Source organism: Argiope bruennichi, chromosome 11 (genome assembly GCF_947563725.1).
Source record: "Argiope bruennichi chromosome 11, qqArgBrue1.1, whole genome shotgun sequence".
In the NCBI taxonomy this organism is placed as follows: domain Eukaryota; kingdom Metazoa; phylum Arthropoda; class Arachnida; order Araneae; family Araneidae; genus Argiope; species Argiope bruennichi.
In genome coordinates, this window is record NC_079161.1 from 67,561,559 (window position 1) to 67,578,136 (window position 16,578).

General features: G+C 32.4%; 1 protein-coding gene across 5 annotated transcripts in view; it reads right to left on the reverse strand.

Annotated features, from left to right (window-relative positions):
- Positions 1 to 3,190: 3,190 nt before the first annotated feature.
- Positions 3,191 to 16,578, reverse strand: part of LOC129957168 (peripheral plasma membrane protein CASK-like) — a 666,946-nt gene continuing 653,558 nt past the window's right edge. For 3 of the 5 annotated variants that reach the window (XM_056069351.1, XM_056069354.1, XM_056069353.1), the window contains 4 exons: positions 14,992 to 15,072; positions 11,192 to 11,394; positions 7,827 to 7,934; positions 3,191 to 3,846 (listed from right to left, as the gene is read on the reverse strand). In XM_056069351.1, coding sequence (XP_055925326.1) covers positions 3,667 to 3,846; positions 7,827 to 7,934; positions 11,192 to 11,394; positions 14,992 to 15,072 — 572 coding nt within the window. In that variant the 3' untranslated portion in view covers positions 3,191 to 3,666. The remainder of the gene's footprint in view (positions 3,847 to 7,826; positions 7,935 to 11,191; positions 11,395 to 14,991; positions 15,073 to 16,578) is intronic. The other 2 variants (XM_056069352.1, XM_056069349.1) reach the window with 1 other exon arrangement.

Below are 16,578 nucleotides of genomic sequence, written 5' to 3' on the forward strand. Positions count from 1 at the left end.
CTAACTCAGAAAATTTTGAAAGCATCAAAATTTCTTTTAAATAATCGGACTATAAAATTGAATGAATTTATTTTAATGCATTTATATATTTTTGAAATATGCAAGAGATGTGACGATATTAAATTCGGCTAGAGTAAATGAAATCAACTCTACTATGGCGCCATCTAGCACTTTTTTTTACAAATTATTAATCAAATCTAAAAAAACTAAATAGTTGGTCCATAATGAGAAAAGTTACACACGGAAATGTTACCTTTAAGGGAAAAAAATATCCAAGTTTCTGAAATTTCTATAGATAAAATTAAAATTCTATTTATTGGAAAATTGGAGAACAAATGAATAATTCGTTTTTCGTTCGCAATTTCGTTTAATCTTTTTTTTTTTTTTTTTTTTTTTTTGCAATAATTCATTGCTTTATTAAAATTATTCCCAATAATTCAGTTTTCTTTTGGGAATATTTTAAATCGTTTGGCTAAAATAAATGAAATGTGTGATTCCGATTAAAAAGCGTGTAGATCTAAAGTATTAAATTTAATAAATTTGTACAAGAAAATTTGTTTATATTTGTTATCTAATTATTGGTTATTTTTAATAATAAGCAGTCATATTTCCAGTTTTTCCTATTGCATACATTCTAATAATAGAAATTATGCATTCTGTAATAATAGCATTACATGTTCGTTCAGATAAATCAAATGATAATTAATAAAATGCCTTGTTTTTGCAATTGCCAGATATGATTTTAGATAAACTAAGCGCACTTTTAGGCATCAAATTTTCAAGAACGTAAGATCATTCCAAAAAATTCAATTAATTACTATTTAAGCATTAAAAACAACATTTGCAGTCATCAAAGCTATAAGCAAATATCGAATAAACCCAATTTTTTTTTGTCAAATTGTATGGCTCAATCTAGATATATTGCAGCAGATTAGTGAGATATTTAAAAAAATCAATATATATAACAACAAAATAACTTTTTATAGAAGGCAAGAGCTTGTATATTATATAATTCATACAATTTCATAATAATAATATTAATTTCAAAACAGATGTAAATTAACATATAGCTACATAATTAAAGTTCATACAGAAAAATGTCCCTTTTTTTAAAGAAGGACTGAAGAACAAAAAGAAAACACAAATATGACTAAAATAATACATATTTTATAGGAACTGCGCATGGCAATACTGATTAAGATAATTTGTAAATAACAAAATAATATTATAATTAATTATTACAGAAATCAATGGTTCTCAGCTTTCTAGGACCATGCGTGCCAAGCTTTTTACATAAGTTTTAATCACTTTTCCTGGTAATAAATGTTGTTGAGTTACCCCTTTTCAGAAAATTTAGAGTTTTAATTTAATTAATAGAAAAAAAGTATGTTTCGAATTTACTTATACAAGAAATGTTTAATATTTAAATGTTTCTGTTTAAAACTCTGCAGGGAAAAAAAGGAACCCTAGAAGCCAACTGTATCATTGCAGGAAAAAAAATCACAACATTCAATAATAGCACTGAAGGAGAAAAAAAATATAAAATAGAATTTTTCAGTAGTAGCATCGCAAAGAAAATTTATATAATCATAATCATCAGTAGTAACACTGCAGAGAAAAAAAGGGAGTAATAAAAACCAGTACCAGCACTGTAGAGAGAGAGGAAAAAAAATCAGTAACATTTAATACTAACATTGCAGAGGAAGGGAAAGAGATTTTTCAAGTTATAGGATTACAAAGAAAAATTATAGAATCATAAAAATCAGTAGTAACACCGTAGAGAAAAAAAAATACATGAACTAATAATTACTAAGTAGAGAAAAAAAAGGGAGAGTAATAAAAACAAAAGGCAGCACTGTTGAGTGGGGGATCAGTAGCATTTATTTGTATTGCAGAGGGGGGGGGGTAGAATTTTCCACTAATAGCATCGCAAATACAAATTATAGAATCATAACCATCAGTAGTAACATTGAATGAGGAAAAAAAAAAAGAATGATAACTAATAATTATTACTCTGCAGAGAAAAAAAGAGAGTAATAAAAACTTGTAGCAGCACTATAGAGAGAAAAAAAAACCCAGTAAGATTCAATAATAACATTGCAGAGGAAGAAAGAGAATTTTCCAGTTAAAGGATTACAAAGAAAAAATATAGAATCTTAAAAATCAGTAGTAACACCGTAGAGAAAAAAAAATATACGAAATAATATTTACTAAGTAGAGAAAAGAGAGAGAGAGTAATAAAAACAAATAGCAGCACTGTACGGGGGAAAAAAAACTTAGCATTTATTCGCATTGCAGAGAAAAAAATATAGAATTTCCCAATTGTAGTATTGCAAAGAAAATTATAAATTCATAAAAATCAGTAGAAGTATTGTAAAGAGAAAAAAAAAAAAGAATAAGAGCTAATAATTGCTCTGCAAAGAAAAATAAGCGAGTAATAAAAACCAATAGCAGCACTGCTCAGAAAAATATGGAAATCATAAAAACGACAAACCATATTTACGAACATAAGGAAACAAATGAACAAGAAAAAGAAGGAAGAATTCAATCACCGATGGGACGAAAAATACAAATTTTTTTTCTATTTAGAACACTTTACGTGTATCAATAAAATTTAAATTTCGGCGTTTATAATAATTATTTGTATATATTGAATTGACAAAATATGAACAGTTGCATTGAAGTGTTTAAATGGACTACATTGCAATTACAGTAGAGAGAAGGATTAATTAAAGGGCTTGCGCACTTACGTTTATCATATGACTGTGACGTCAGGGGAATCAACACGCTTATAAATATACATTGTGAGAAAAAAAAAAAGGTTTCACGAAAGTTATAATCTAAAAAAATGGAAGGAAAAAAAATGTAGATTGAGAAAATGCTATAATTTTTTGCTTTTTGAATATAATAATTCTAAGTTGGAACACAGACGATCTACTATTTACGAAAAAAGGTAATTAGATGCAAAACAAATCTAATTATCTTCATAAAACACATCAAATTATCATAATTAAACACATATTATCCAATTATTTTCATAAAACAAATCTAATTATCATAATAAAAAAATGCAATATCCAATTATCTTCATAAAACACATCTAATTGTCATAATAAAACAAATAACATCCAATTATCTTCATAAAACATATCTAATTATTTTGAGACACGTATCACATATGCATGTCTCAACAATAATTGCAACTTAAAAATAATTTACCAAATGTATTTATCTATTTTAATAGTGGTATATTATTTAGTTTTACCTGTATATTTTTGTTATCTTTAAATTTTACCGATTAAACTTTCCGTATGATTTGCCTCCACTTTTTCATGCTCCTGAAGTTGAGAACCACTGACATTAATATCATTCAAAGGCTATGAAATATGTTTATATATATTTATATATTTTATATAATAACATACATCTTTTTGTGCTGTGGCCTGTGTTTAAATGAGCAGCGTTTATATGTGAGTTTTCCTTCCTTCTTTATAAGCTCGACCAAAAATTATGTACCGTAATGATTATCCATTAGCGTAATAGAGCTCTATAATATCTCAATGGTGATTCAGCAAAAATTGGGCGTGGCGTTATTTGTTGGGGCCACGACGGGATTGGCCGGAAAACGAAGCCTTTCTCCTTTGGCAGCAGCGGCAGGCGGAGCGTTTAGTAGACCCACGTGACCGGCACCCACTGCGTCGAGGTGTGCACTTTCTCGAGCGTTTTCTCCAGTGTCCGAATGGTCTCTTCGATGTCGTTATTTACAATAGTCAAGTCGAAGAAGTGACCATAGGCCTGGCGTAAGAGTTCGCTCTCTTTGTAAAGTCGCTCCAAGCTGCCGTCGATCTGAAACAAGTCAGAGAGTCAACAAAAGAAAAGAAAAAACATTGACACAAAATATTTGTAAGAATATACAGGGTTTTTTAAAAATCAACATTCAAATTGCTCAGAAAAATCGAAAATTCAAAAGACAAACCGGAATCGCATAGAAAAAAAAGGTAAGAAATGCCAGCTGAATTAGGTAGAGGGCGCTGTTCACCACCATGGTAAACTGTATTCGGCACTATAGTCAGTGTATTTTCTGTAGGCGGTTCAAGGTCACATTTTCTACCTCGTTATTGGTTGTCTGGTACCAGTAAGCGGTAGAAAATGTGACCTTGAACCACCTACAGAAAATACACACACTATAGTAATTTAGAATTCCGAATAAATACCGGGACCATCCATCAATTTGCAAATGTTGAGATCACGAGCGTATATCTTGCATATACAATATCTAGCAGCAGTATAAATCTGCAAATGATTTCATGCGGAATGGTATCCATATCAACGAATCTTTAAAAATTTGCTTTGGAGTTTGCGCAAGTACAATATATGCTATAGCATAGTCTTGACGATATCTTTTCATTAATTCGAGCATTAATTCATAAGAAAAGAAGTCTGAAATTCGCGCTGCCATCTTTTGTCATTCTGGGGCATTAAAAATGCATTTTAAATAACAGATCATCATAAGACCACCACCTTCCTAAAGCATACTCTAAGTGAAAATCTCACAATAACGTCAATAAAAATGAAACTGCAGAGTTTAGAAGAACCTTAATTTTAGTTACCAATTACAGTTTTAACCACATTTTAGTTAGAATCTTTTAGATTCTCCCATGGTAGAGACTGTATTTCATATATTTTGTGTTTTTTAAATATTTATTGGGGAATTTGAATTTGTTCAAAGAATTTCCTTTTCAGAAGTTATCTGCTTTATAAATTTGCAAAAACTCTAGGCCTTTTATATTCACAAATTATGAATTATAAACACTTACTTAACAGTAGCTCTGGACAATAAAAATTGAGTTATGAAATCTCCAGTCTATAATACTAAATGTTTTGGAATATTTATAGCACCATTCAAATTTAATTAAGATATTTCATTTAAGTCGATTAAGGTAAATTTTCTCCTTGAATTCGCGGCTAATTTGAACATCATAAAGTCTGTTTCAGAATTCTTTAGACAAGTATAAATAGTAAGTGCTTTTAAAAAAATAACAGTTTTTACTACAATACATGGGAACACAAACACAAAGCACGAAAATTATAGTGGTCTTTTTGGTAGAAAATTAAGTAAAATAAAAGAGGATACACTGGATAAATTGCAATTAGTTTTAATAGAATACATATTTATAATAGCACAACAACACAGCTGCATGAAAACAATATTACAAGCATACACATCATAGCAGATATAGGATGCATCATGATAGAAACAACAGCAAGGATGACGCAGCATGACATGCAAACGTAAGTAGAACGCAGCAAGACAAATGCAACTACAAACAGGTCGCAGGATGAGAAAACGTAAGCAAAGCACAGCATGACAGCAATAGGATTAAATATGATACAACAGTAAGCACGGCACAGCATACAGATGCACTATCAAGTTGGATGTAGTATGACAAACACAACAATAAGCAAGACAAAGCAACAAGTAGGACATAATACGACAAAAACAACCGCAAATAGGTTCCATTAGGACAAATGCATAAGCAAGTGGGTTGCAGCATGAAGCAATAGGATGCAGCATGATACAACAATAAACAAAGTACAACTACAAGAGACGCTCCCCCTCCTGCTTAAAATCGCTGTCTTCGAACAGCGGGCTTGTCAGTGGCAAGTGCCATAAGAAACAACAACAAGGCTGATAAAGTTGAACGCAGCATGACAAATACAATGGCAAGCAAGACATAGCAGCAAGGATATGATATAACATAAATAACAGCAAGAAAGACATGATATAACATAAGTAACAGCAAGTAGGACATAGAGGACAAATATAACAACAAGCAGGTCGCATCATTAAGTAACAGGATGCAGCATGATGCAACAATAAGTAGGCTGCAACATGATTGATAAAACATCAAGCTGGTAGCAGTATCATGACAGATATTGTTTGCCAACGGATTCTAAAACCCACCGAATTTTGCCAATGCGTTAGGATGGGTTTAATTCGATAAAATAGGGGTGAGAGGAATCATGAAAGAAGGAAATGTTTACATTTAGCAATCAAGTTAATTTCGGAAGTGTGCATATCTTTTCGCATCTCACTGCTTAGTGAGATAGAGTTGTCGAAAAGTGGTGTCGTCTCATGATACTGAAACGAACAGTACAACTGCAAGTAGGATGCAGCATGATACAATAGTTAGCAGGGTAGACCATAACAGATACAACAGCAAGCAGGACACAGCATAACAAATACAACAGCAAGTCACATGCAGCATGCATGCATGATAGCAGGCAGGATGCAACATGATTAATATAACAGCAAGTAGGACGCAGCATGACAGAAGCACTAGCAAATACGACGCAAGATGACAGATACAATAGTAAGTAAAATGCAGTATCAGCCTTTGGAAAACTTAAAGCACTTGCTGTTATATTAATCATGTTATTCACTCAAAGTTTTTGTTGTTCTTGTTATTATTATTGCACTACATATCTATTTTCTGAAATATTTTAAGATTCTTGTATACAGGGTAATTCAGAATATCCGCTTTACTATTTTAAAAGAAGGTAATCATATGTAAATAGAAGTTCGTTTGCTGTAACAATGAAGTAGCGGAAATAATAAGAGCATAAAGAACGGTGTACTAGATGTTTTAGGATACCATAATATGGCCAATATCTGCCGAAATGTAACATTGGCAGGACTGTCTCCAAGAATATCTGATCAGTTTTCACACAGAACAGTATTGTTAGTACAAATCAACTATCTAACTAATTTTCCTGATTACCAGTCTGAAGCTGAAGTTAAAATATTGTTGCTACTCTTCTTGATGTATTACTTATAGAGTTTTCAGCGCAACTCCCGTGTGCTAGCCCCATTGTCCACATCGTAGCACTTAGACACGAAAACAATTTCCTTGGAAATTAACTTTGTATTACAGCCTGCTGCTGTACAGTCCTTCTATGTTTATACTCTCTTGATCCCACGTTATTATTAGTTGCTTTTTGTCTGTGTTTACACTCTCATGATTCTATGTTATTATGTTCAGCTATACTATGTTTGCACTCTTATAATTCTAGGATTATTAGTATATTATTAGCTGCTTTTTTTTCTGTACAGTTTCTCTCTGTTTACAGTTTCATGATTCTATGTTATTATTAGTTGCTTTTTGTCTGTATTAGCACTCTCACGATTCTAAGTTATTATGTCTGTTCAGCCATACTATGTTTGCACTCTTATAATTCTAGGGTTATTATTCTATTATTAGTTGCTTTTTGTCTGTACAGTTTCTCTCTGTTTACAGTTTCATGATTCTATGTCATTATTAGTTGCTTTTTGTCTGTGTTTGCACTCTCACGATTCTATGTTGTTATGTCTGTTCAGCCATATTATGTTTGCACTCTTATAATTCTAGGGTTATTATTCTGTTATTAGTTGCTTTATTCTGCACATCCCTTCTATATTTGCCCTCTTATGATTAATTCTATGTTAATATTGATTGTCTTTTGTCTTCGCAATCTTCTGTGTGTTTTGCGTTCTGGGTTATATCTGGTCTCATGGTTCTGGGGTATTCTTAGCAGCGTTTTCACCTTTTTTGAAAATAACTGAACAATAATTCTGAGTCATCTGTTAGTATATTTTGAGTTAGTTAGTATATTTGCCTGTTTTAGTAATGCCAATGTTGGACATATTAAAAATTTCATGCATTAAATGCATATGTATACATATCAGTGTACAGTAAAATATAAGACAGCAAGCACACAAAATAATAAATAAAAAAAAATTCAGCTCCAAAAAATCTTACGATTTTTCGGAGCCACCTGCAACACACCTTTGAGGAAGAATCAGAATCACTTACATCTTGCATATTGCCCAATGAGGGTGCCGCAATGAATACGGTGTACGGAGTGTACTCCGCGGTGCGTAGGATTTTCAGTGCCTGCAATGAAACAAAATGTTTTTATAAAAAGAATTTCAATTACTGTTAAACTAGCCGTCTTTGGCGACCAGTTGGTTCGCCAGGGATAGTGATTATCTTTCATCTCAGTTAAATCGTTTAGATATTACTTCATATTCATGATACTGTGAAACTGACAGACAGATATATCGCTTAAATTGTGGAGGATATGATACTTAAATTTTTTTATATATACTTTGCTTATTATGTATATGAACGTTACTAATAGAGACCAGTTCCATGACGTCATGGCGCGATTAAAAGTGTGAAAATGGTGTTTAACTATCTTCTGAATTTCGCAGTATTGCAACTACACTTTTTTTATATGTCTCGTAAACAAATATTAAACAGAATACTTCTTCTTTAGCTTTAAACAAAGAAAAAAAAATCACACGATCAAATAGCTGATGGAATAATGAATAGAGTTTGAACCACAAGGTAACAGTGTAATTTATTGTTGGAATTTAGCCAAAAAATATTTTTAAAAAATTGGCAAAATTCAACAAAAGTCTGCACGTTTATTAAATTGGTGTCATTAAACAGACAATTTCTTAAATTCTTGTTTGTTTGTTTTCTTATGGCACTTGCCACTGACAAGCCCGCTGTTACGAAGACAGCGATTTAAGCGTGAGGGGGAAAGTCTCTTATTTTTTATAGCAGCGCCAACTAGTGCCAAGAGTACGACTTTGCCACTCACGCATCATTCATTCGCTTGCACAACCCCTTTTTACAGGGGGGCACATTCACACATCTCACAGATAGAACAACAGAAGAACAACCATGCCCAAACCGGGACTCGAACCCGGGACGCCCAGATCACGGGGAAGACGCACTACCCCTATGCCAGGACGCCGGCTCTTAAATTCTTAAATGGTGTACAATTTGTCTTTGTGCGATAATAGTTGTGGAAATTACTGTGGAAAACTGCCAAAATTCAACATAATTTTAATTAATTAAAATTTGAATTTGAAAAGAAATTACATCGAGGTGCATATTTCCACCTTTTAAGGGCCAAAAGTGTAGTACTCACCTACATGGTGAAGTTTATTAGCCGTAGGTCAAACAATTTGGCTTGTAAATGCGCCAACACACGCACACACACACACACACACACACACACACACTAGCAGTAATGAATCATTTTGTATGCATAATTATATGTATCTTTTAAATTTTACCGTGGTCCTTGAATTTCATATTTCAATCTTTTTTCAGCAGACCAAGATGGTATTGTAGTAAGAATAAGATTAATTCCATGTGCAGAACGAAATGCTTTTAACATCATTAACGTACGGCGAAAATTAAAAGGACGAGCATTCATTTGAGTCGAGTTGTACAGTAGACAGAAAGGGGTAATTTTTGAACAAAGCAATATAGGTACCACGGCACTTATTTTAAGAGCAGTAAAAATAGCTCATCTTTACTCTTATTAGATACGTTATTGCGTGAAAATATCAACAGTATTTGTTTGTGTAACAGTAATCAAATCTTGTTTATATCAACAGTAACAGTGTTTCAATTTCTAATTGTCTTATACACAAATAAAAAAAAGTTCCGAGAGTTCTGAATCGCTTAAAGATATTCATTCGCAATAATTCCTTGTGCAGTAGAGATTCCAGAGTGTAGTTGGGGGGATCCAGTGAAATCTGCCAAATACTGTTGTTTGAAAATGAACAAATAAAAGAAAATGAAGTAAGATAAAATAAAACATAATAAATAAATCACAGCCTATTATCTACCTTCCTTCTCTGTTTTTTTATTCTTGTTTTAATTTGTATAATATTTAAAAATAAAGCAACTTGTTTGGTTGCTATTGAGAAACATCTGACCCTGTTTTTATGTATCACAAGACACAAAAATTGGCACAAAACTCTCCATAATCATAAACCTTGTGTATGAAGTGTTATTTCTGACAACTTTAAACAGCTCCATGACTTTTCTTCCGTACAATCTTTCTAGAGTTTCTTCATTAAGTTTTTAAAATAAAACATTTAAAATTCTTCAATACAAGACTATGAATAAGAGAATATTAATTAGGATAATTTAGACCTAGTTCTGACAGTTAAATCCTAGTCATTTTTGTAAAGCCATAATTTCTGAGGATCCAGTCATGTTTCTACTAATGTCTTGGGAAAAACTAGCCATAGCCTCGTCTTAGGAAAAAAACGAATCTTGAATGTACAAAAAATGATTTTCTACATTCTAGCTGTTATTCACGAAACTCATCAGGACGATTGTCTACGTTCTAGCTGTTATTCACGAAACTCGTCACTACGATTGTCTACATTCTAGCTGTTATTCACAAAACTCGTCAGAACGATTGTCAACATTCTAGCTGTTATTCACAAAACTCACCAGGACGATTGTCTACATTCCAGCTGTTATTCACAAAACTCACCAGGACGATTGTCTGCATTATAGCTGTTACTCACGAAACTCGTTAGAAGGATTGTCTGCATTCTAGCTGTTACTCACGAAACTCGTTAGAAGGATTGTCTACATTCTAGCTGTTATTCACGAAACTCGTCAGGACGATTGTCTACGTTCTAGCTGTTATTCACGAAACTCGTCAGGACGATTTCTACATTCTAGCTGTTATTCACGAAACTCGTCAGGTTGATTTTCTACATTCCAGCTATTACTCACGAAACTCGTTAGAACGACTTTCTACGTTCTAGTTATTGCTCACGGGACGATTTTCTACGTTCCAGCTGTTATTCACGTCACCCGTTAGGACGATTTTCTACTTTACAACTGTTATTCATGAAACTCTTTAAAACGATTTTCTGCGTTACAGCCATGAACTCGTTAGGACGATTTTCTTCGCTTCAGCCGTTATTCACTAAATTCATTACGACATTCTGTGTTCCTTCTGTGAATTCTGTGGAGTAACTACACGGTAGTAAATAAAACAGTGCCACCTATGGCCTTAAGAAGCTCCGACTCGAGGAGATACAAATACATAAATAGACAGAATCTGCTGTTGTGATTTTGAGCTTAAATTTCTTAATGTTCCTGCCCCAAGTATTTGCCAAAACGCCACTCCACCTAGTGACGCCACTGCTTTAACAACAATCTAGGAATCAATGTATACAAAAAAATTTGATACAATTAAAAACACGTTTGCACACCACAATAATTTTATTGAACCCGTCTGATGCACAATTAAATGGTTTAAGGAAGGTATGTATTAAAACAATCTTTTGTTTAAAAGACGCCAGAAATGAATGCAGATGTACCTGTGGTTCAACGTCCAATATGGCTATCTTCCCGTCCGCATGCAGCCTTCGAATGGTCTCCAGCTTAGTGCCGTACATGGCCTCCTCGTGGGTGCCGTATTCGAGGTACTCGTTGGCCGCGATATCGGCCATCATTTCCTCGTGCGATACGAAGTAGTAGTTCTTGCCGTTCTCCTCACCCTTGCGCATCGGCCGGGTCGTGTCTAAGGAAAAGAGATTCGATGAAACCAATGTCAAGAGAAGGTCACTTGAATTTGAACTGTTGCCATCGAAATAAGAAAACTGTTGAAACATCTTGAATATGATTAGTTTTTATTGAATTATTTCTGAAATCTATTATTTAACAAACCAATTAATTACACCAAACCTATTATTAAAACTAGATATAGAAAAACTACTACCACATGATCATCAATCATAAACTCTATTATTTAAACATTCTTTAATCTATAGGCAGGCCACACCTGCCTCTGAATGTGATATTAATTTACATATATAAGTTGTAAGATGAGATTCTGTAATATAAATAAAAATGTGATTTTATTTTAGTCAAAGTCGCACTAGAGCTTTAGATGATGATTCAAGCTTATTTCATTGAGAGCTTATCCAACAAAGGCAGTGCTTGTTTACTCGGTTGACTAGAACATTGAAGACCGAAAGCCGCTAGTAATAAACTCGAAATAAGGTAATTATAGTAATGGTTAATGAAAACGTACGGCATTAGATTTATTATAATTTATACTCTAGATTGAGGAAAACCAATTAAAGATTAACATGTGACAAAAGCGATTATGCAAAAATGTGTCATTATTTCAAATCAACCGAAACTATCTATTTTTTCGCCCAATTTCTATTTATAATGCTATATTCATAAAAATAGTAAATGAGGGTGCGTTGGCATTAAACATTTGTATAAAATGCCATTAATCAAAACAAGCTCATCGAGAAATGGTCTCGGTAAATTTGAAGTCATTGTTTGCCTTCAAAGTGCAGAATGTATCGACACTCAGAATAAACCAGTAATAAGGAAAACTACAGTAAAGGCCAATGAAACGCAATACTTTAGATTTTGTAACATTTTTCTCTAGATTGAAGATAATCAATAAAAGGGTGATGCAATAGCAAAGTTATAATGCAATCATGCATCGCTGCTACAAACCAAAAAATTTAAATTTATAATATTTAATAAAAAAAAGGCATGAAGTGGTGCTTTTTCATTAGTCACTAAGATATCATCAATCAAAATACCAAATCATTAGAGTCAATGAATAACTTTTGTGAATATGAAGACAGAGAATTTCATTGCTTATCAGCCGAACTGACCAGTGGATCAGAGACCGAACGAGATTAGAGACATTGCAATGTAATTTTATTAATTAATTTCCAATTTTACATATTTTTATATAAGACAAGTATTTAATATTTTAATCATAGGTCTGGCGCAGTTTGATCAAGTATGGCTCTTGCGCCACTAAACCTCACAATCCTATCCTATCCGTACGAGATTAGGAATCTAATATAACTATAAAATCTCTTTAAAACTTCCTCGTAAACTCTCTAATATACTTGTCATTCCAGAGAACGCTTTGCATGGCACTGACGTAAAATAGTTACAATTTATTAACTTTTGGTGTGAATTTAGCATTTTTACCATATCTGTCCTGTGATGCATAGCGATTTATTTGGCGATTAATCCCTGGCATGCGTCCCCGAAAATCAAAAATATTTTTAGAACGTTTTTCTCAACCGACTGAAACATACCTTGGACACATAACTGCAATTATTGTCACAAAATTCCACTCCTAATTTGATATATTTCAGTCACTGCGCCTTTGAATTATCACGTTACAGATTTCTGAAGATACAGATCCGACAGACAGTCAACCTTCTCTTAGTTTTGCCTCACACTTTGACAGCTGTCTACACTATAAATGTTAAATCTGTGTCCCGAATTTTATCAATCTATCCTCTTCGTTTCGTAATTATCGTTTTAATCCTTTCTAGGGCCGTGAGAAGTATGCTTCCCATCAAATTTATCAATCTTTGTATGAAATGATGTAGGTTGGCATAAGTTCTGACAAATTCTTTTAGAAAGACAGAAACTTAGATACTTCAGTTCTTTATCTCACACAAAATGATGTGTCTTCATTTGTTACTTAATTAGTAATTAACCAAATTAATTAATTAATCAAGTTAAATTTATCTGATAAGCTGAATGAATTACTTTCTTTATTCTAATTTCAAGCCTAAAATATTTTAACATAATATGACTAGAAAAAAATGGCCCTTTAAAGGGTTAATTGAGCTGGGTTAAGGAGCTGGTTAACCTTTTTGTAAATTGTACACCGTGAAAATTTAGTAAATTATTAATAAACTGAACTGAAACTTTACCAGTCAAGATGTCAAGAAATGCAGAGTTTGAAGACTGCAATTGAATTTTTTTATCTTTAGTAATAATTTATAAGAAAATGTTCTGAGTTATTTGCTGCTAAGATAGAGGAAGATTGGAATTAATTTATTCAAATTCAAGATTGAGAGCTGTACCATTCCAAATATCATGCATAATTCTATAAAAATATCTTATACATTTATGGATCTATCTAAGAAATTTAAACTTTTTGAAACATTTAGTTTGGTGTAGTAGTAAATAAGTCCTTATAGGATACCTTCTCATGTTGACATAGAGCATAATGTAAAGTACTGATGGACTAGACACTTTGGTGAGATGGCGACAGAAACTAAATTTAGTTGATGCCGAGTGGCAACGTGGTGAAAGAAGAGCGGAGGTGGTGTGAGTGAAAATGAGGTGGTGTGCGTGAAAAAGGAACACCCGAAGGAATAGTTTATTAAAATTTAAAATGTTTCATATTTAAATGTTAGTCTTTGTAAAGTTGTGTAATGTAGTGGTCGTCCCTATATGCCAAAAAAGAAATAAACAAATTCGGTTTAAAAATCGGCCTGTTTCTTTGGAATAATCCACGTTACCATATTACAATAATGAGATTGCGGACACCCTAGCTAGATTGGGAGCTAGTGATGCCTCTGTGCCTACTGAAACACTTAACAACACGGACATTTTTTTGAGAGTTAAAAGCCAAAAATAAAACCACTTTTCTTGTTCTACCATCACTGTTATAGGGATAATAGTCAAGGGGTCTCTCAATTCTTGATTATAGTAAACAGGAGCAGACTTTACTTACTCGATTTTACAGTGGGTACCTTGGAACAATGAAATATTCTGATGGTTCTAAGCGCTTTGAAGTCTGTCCCCACGTGTTTTATGGAACAGGCTTGATCCGCATGTTTTATGGAATGTCATCACCTGACCACATTCTTATTCGTTTGGGTCTCTCCAGGCAAGATCTTATTGACAAACTATTGTTAGTATTGGATTCCTTCAGGTTGCACAGTTTCATAGACGTGATACAGCTCCACTGTTCTTGGGTGAGTGCAACAACAACACATGTTTATAGAAATAAGAGGTTGCTAAGGATTTGAATGTAGTTTTCATTCTCTTGAAACTTCGTTTTTGAATTAACAAGTTGAGATTTTAACTATCAACAAATATACAAGCATAATGAACGATATGGTACATCGTTGATGTATAATTATATATAGTACGATATCTAATACAGTAATAATTATTGGTGCAATATGTGTAAGAATAATAATGTATAATACATTAGGAAATGTTTTAATAATGTGTGGTATGTTAGATTGTTACATTGCTAGCATAACGAATGAATAAATTGAAAGAACTATATTTTATGCAATTTGTGAAATAAAGGAGGGATACTCACGAGGTATTGGATAGGCATACTTGTCCGGATGGTGGCTGATCAAAGTGTTCTTGATGTGCCTCCTGCCAACCCCATGCGCCCCTGCGTAAAAAATGCATATTTGAAATGGCATAAAGATTACAGCAGCTTAAAAATAAGTTTCTTTTAATTATCTCAGATAAGCATAACAATGCAAGATGTTTCTTTTAGAAATTTCATATAAACGAAATAAAAATAACTTTACTTCGTAAACTTATATAAATATGGTAATGATCTCCCTAAACTTTCTTGTATTCCCTACATAATTCTGGACCCTGGGAAAGCTTGCGAATTCGTTGCATAAACTGAGTGAACAATGGTTATGAAATCTCTATCCTTGGCTGGAAATTATCATGCGACTCTTGACTATCAATTCCTAGCATACAGTTAATACACATGTACTGGAAAATATAATATATATTTCGAATGCCTTTTTCAGATTGACCAAAACCAAAATTATCTAGAACTAGTAATCCAGATAACGTTATAAATGATATTTATTTAAGTCACTGCCTTTTTGAATGATCATGTTTAAATGTAAGAAAAATTATAGACCGACATACGATCAATCTGTTGATAGATATGGGTCTAAATTTGACGTGGACCTCCATATTAGAAGATAAACTTGTGTGTCAAATTTCATCTATATAGTTATTTATGTTTTGCAGATATCGTGTTCACTTGCAAACAGCTGGACAGACAGACTTTTTGTGAATGGATTTCATCCAAAATTTCATAGAAATCATACAAATCCGAGGTAAATTCATATACCAAATTTCATTGGTCTGGATTAAAGCGGGTTTGAATAATAGTGTTCATAGACACACAGACATAATTCCAAAAATGTGTTTGTCGGAACTCAAGAAGGTTTGAAATGTGAGGATTATTCAGAATTTAGAGTTGCAATTTTTTTGATGCAAAATATTTTCGCTTTTTATACTTCGTATTTGAGAATGTAAAAATAAGTTTATTTAGTAATCTAACATAAACATAGTGTATTTAAAAATAAATTTGTTTAATAACCTAGCATAAATATAGTGGATTTAAAAATAAGTTTGCTTAGTAATCTAACATAAACTTAGTGGATTTTAAAATAAGTTTGCTTAATAATGTAACATAAACAAAGTGGATTTAAAAGTAGGGTTTATTTAGTAATCTAAAATAAACATAGTGGATTTAAAAAGAAGTCTATTGAGCATTCTAACATATAGTGGATTTAAAAATAAGTTTGTTTAGAAATCTACCATAAACATAATGGATTTAAAAATAAGTCTGCTTAGTAATCTAGCATAAACATAGTGGATTTAAAAATAAGTCTGCTTAGTAATCTAACATAAACCTAGTGGATTTAAAAATAAGTCTGCTTAGTAATCTAACATAAACCTAGTGGATTTAAAAATAAGTTTGCTTAATAATCTAACATAAACAAAGTGGATTTAAAAGTAGGGTTTATTTAGTAATCTAAAATAAACATAGTGGATTTAAAAAGAAATCTATTGAGCATTCTAATATATAGTGGATTTAAAAATAAGTTTGTTTAGAAATCTACCATAAACATAATGGATTTAA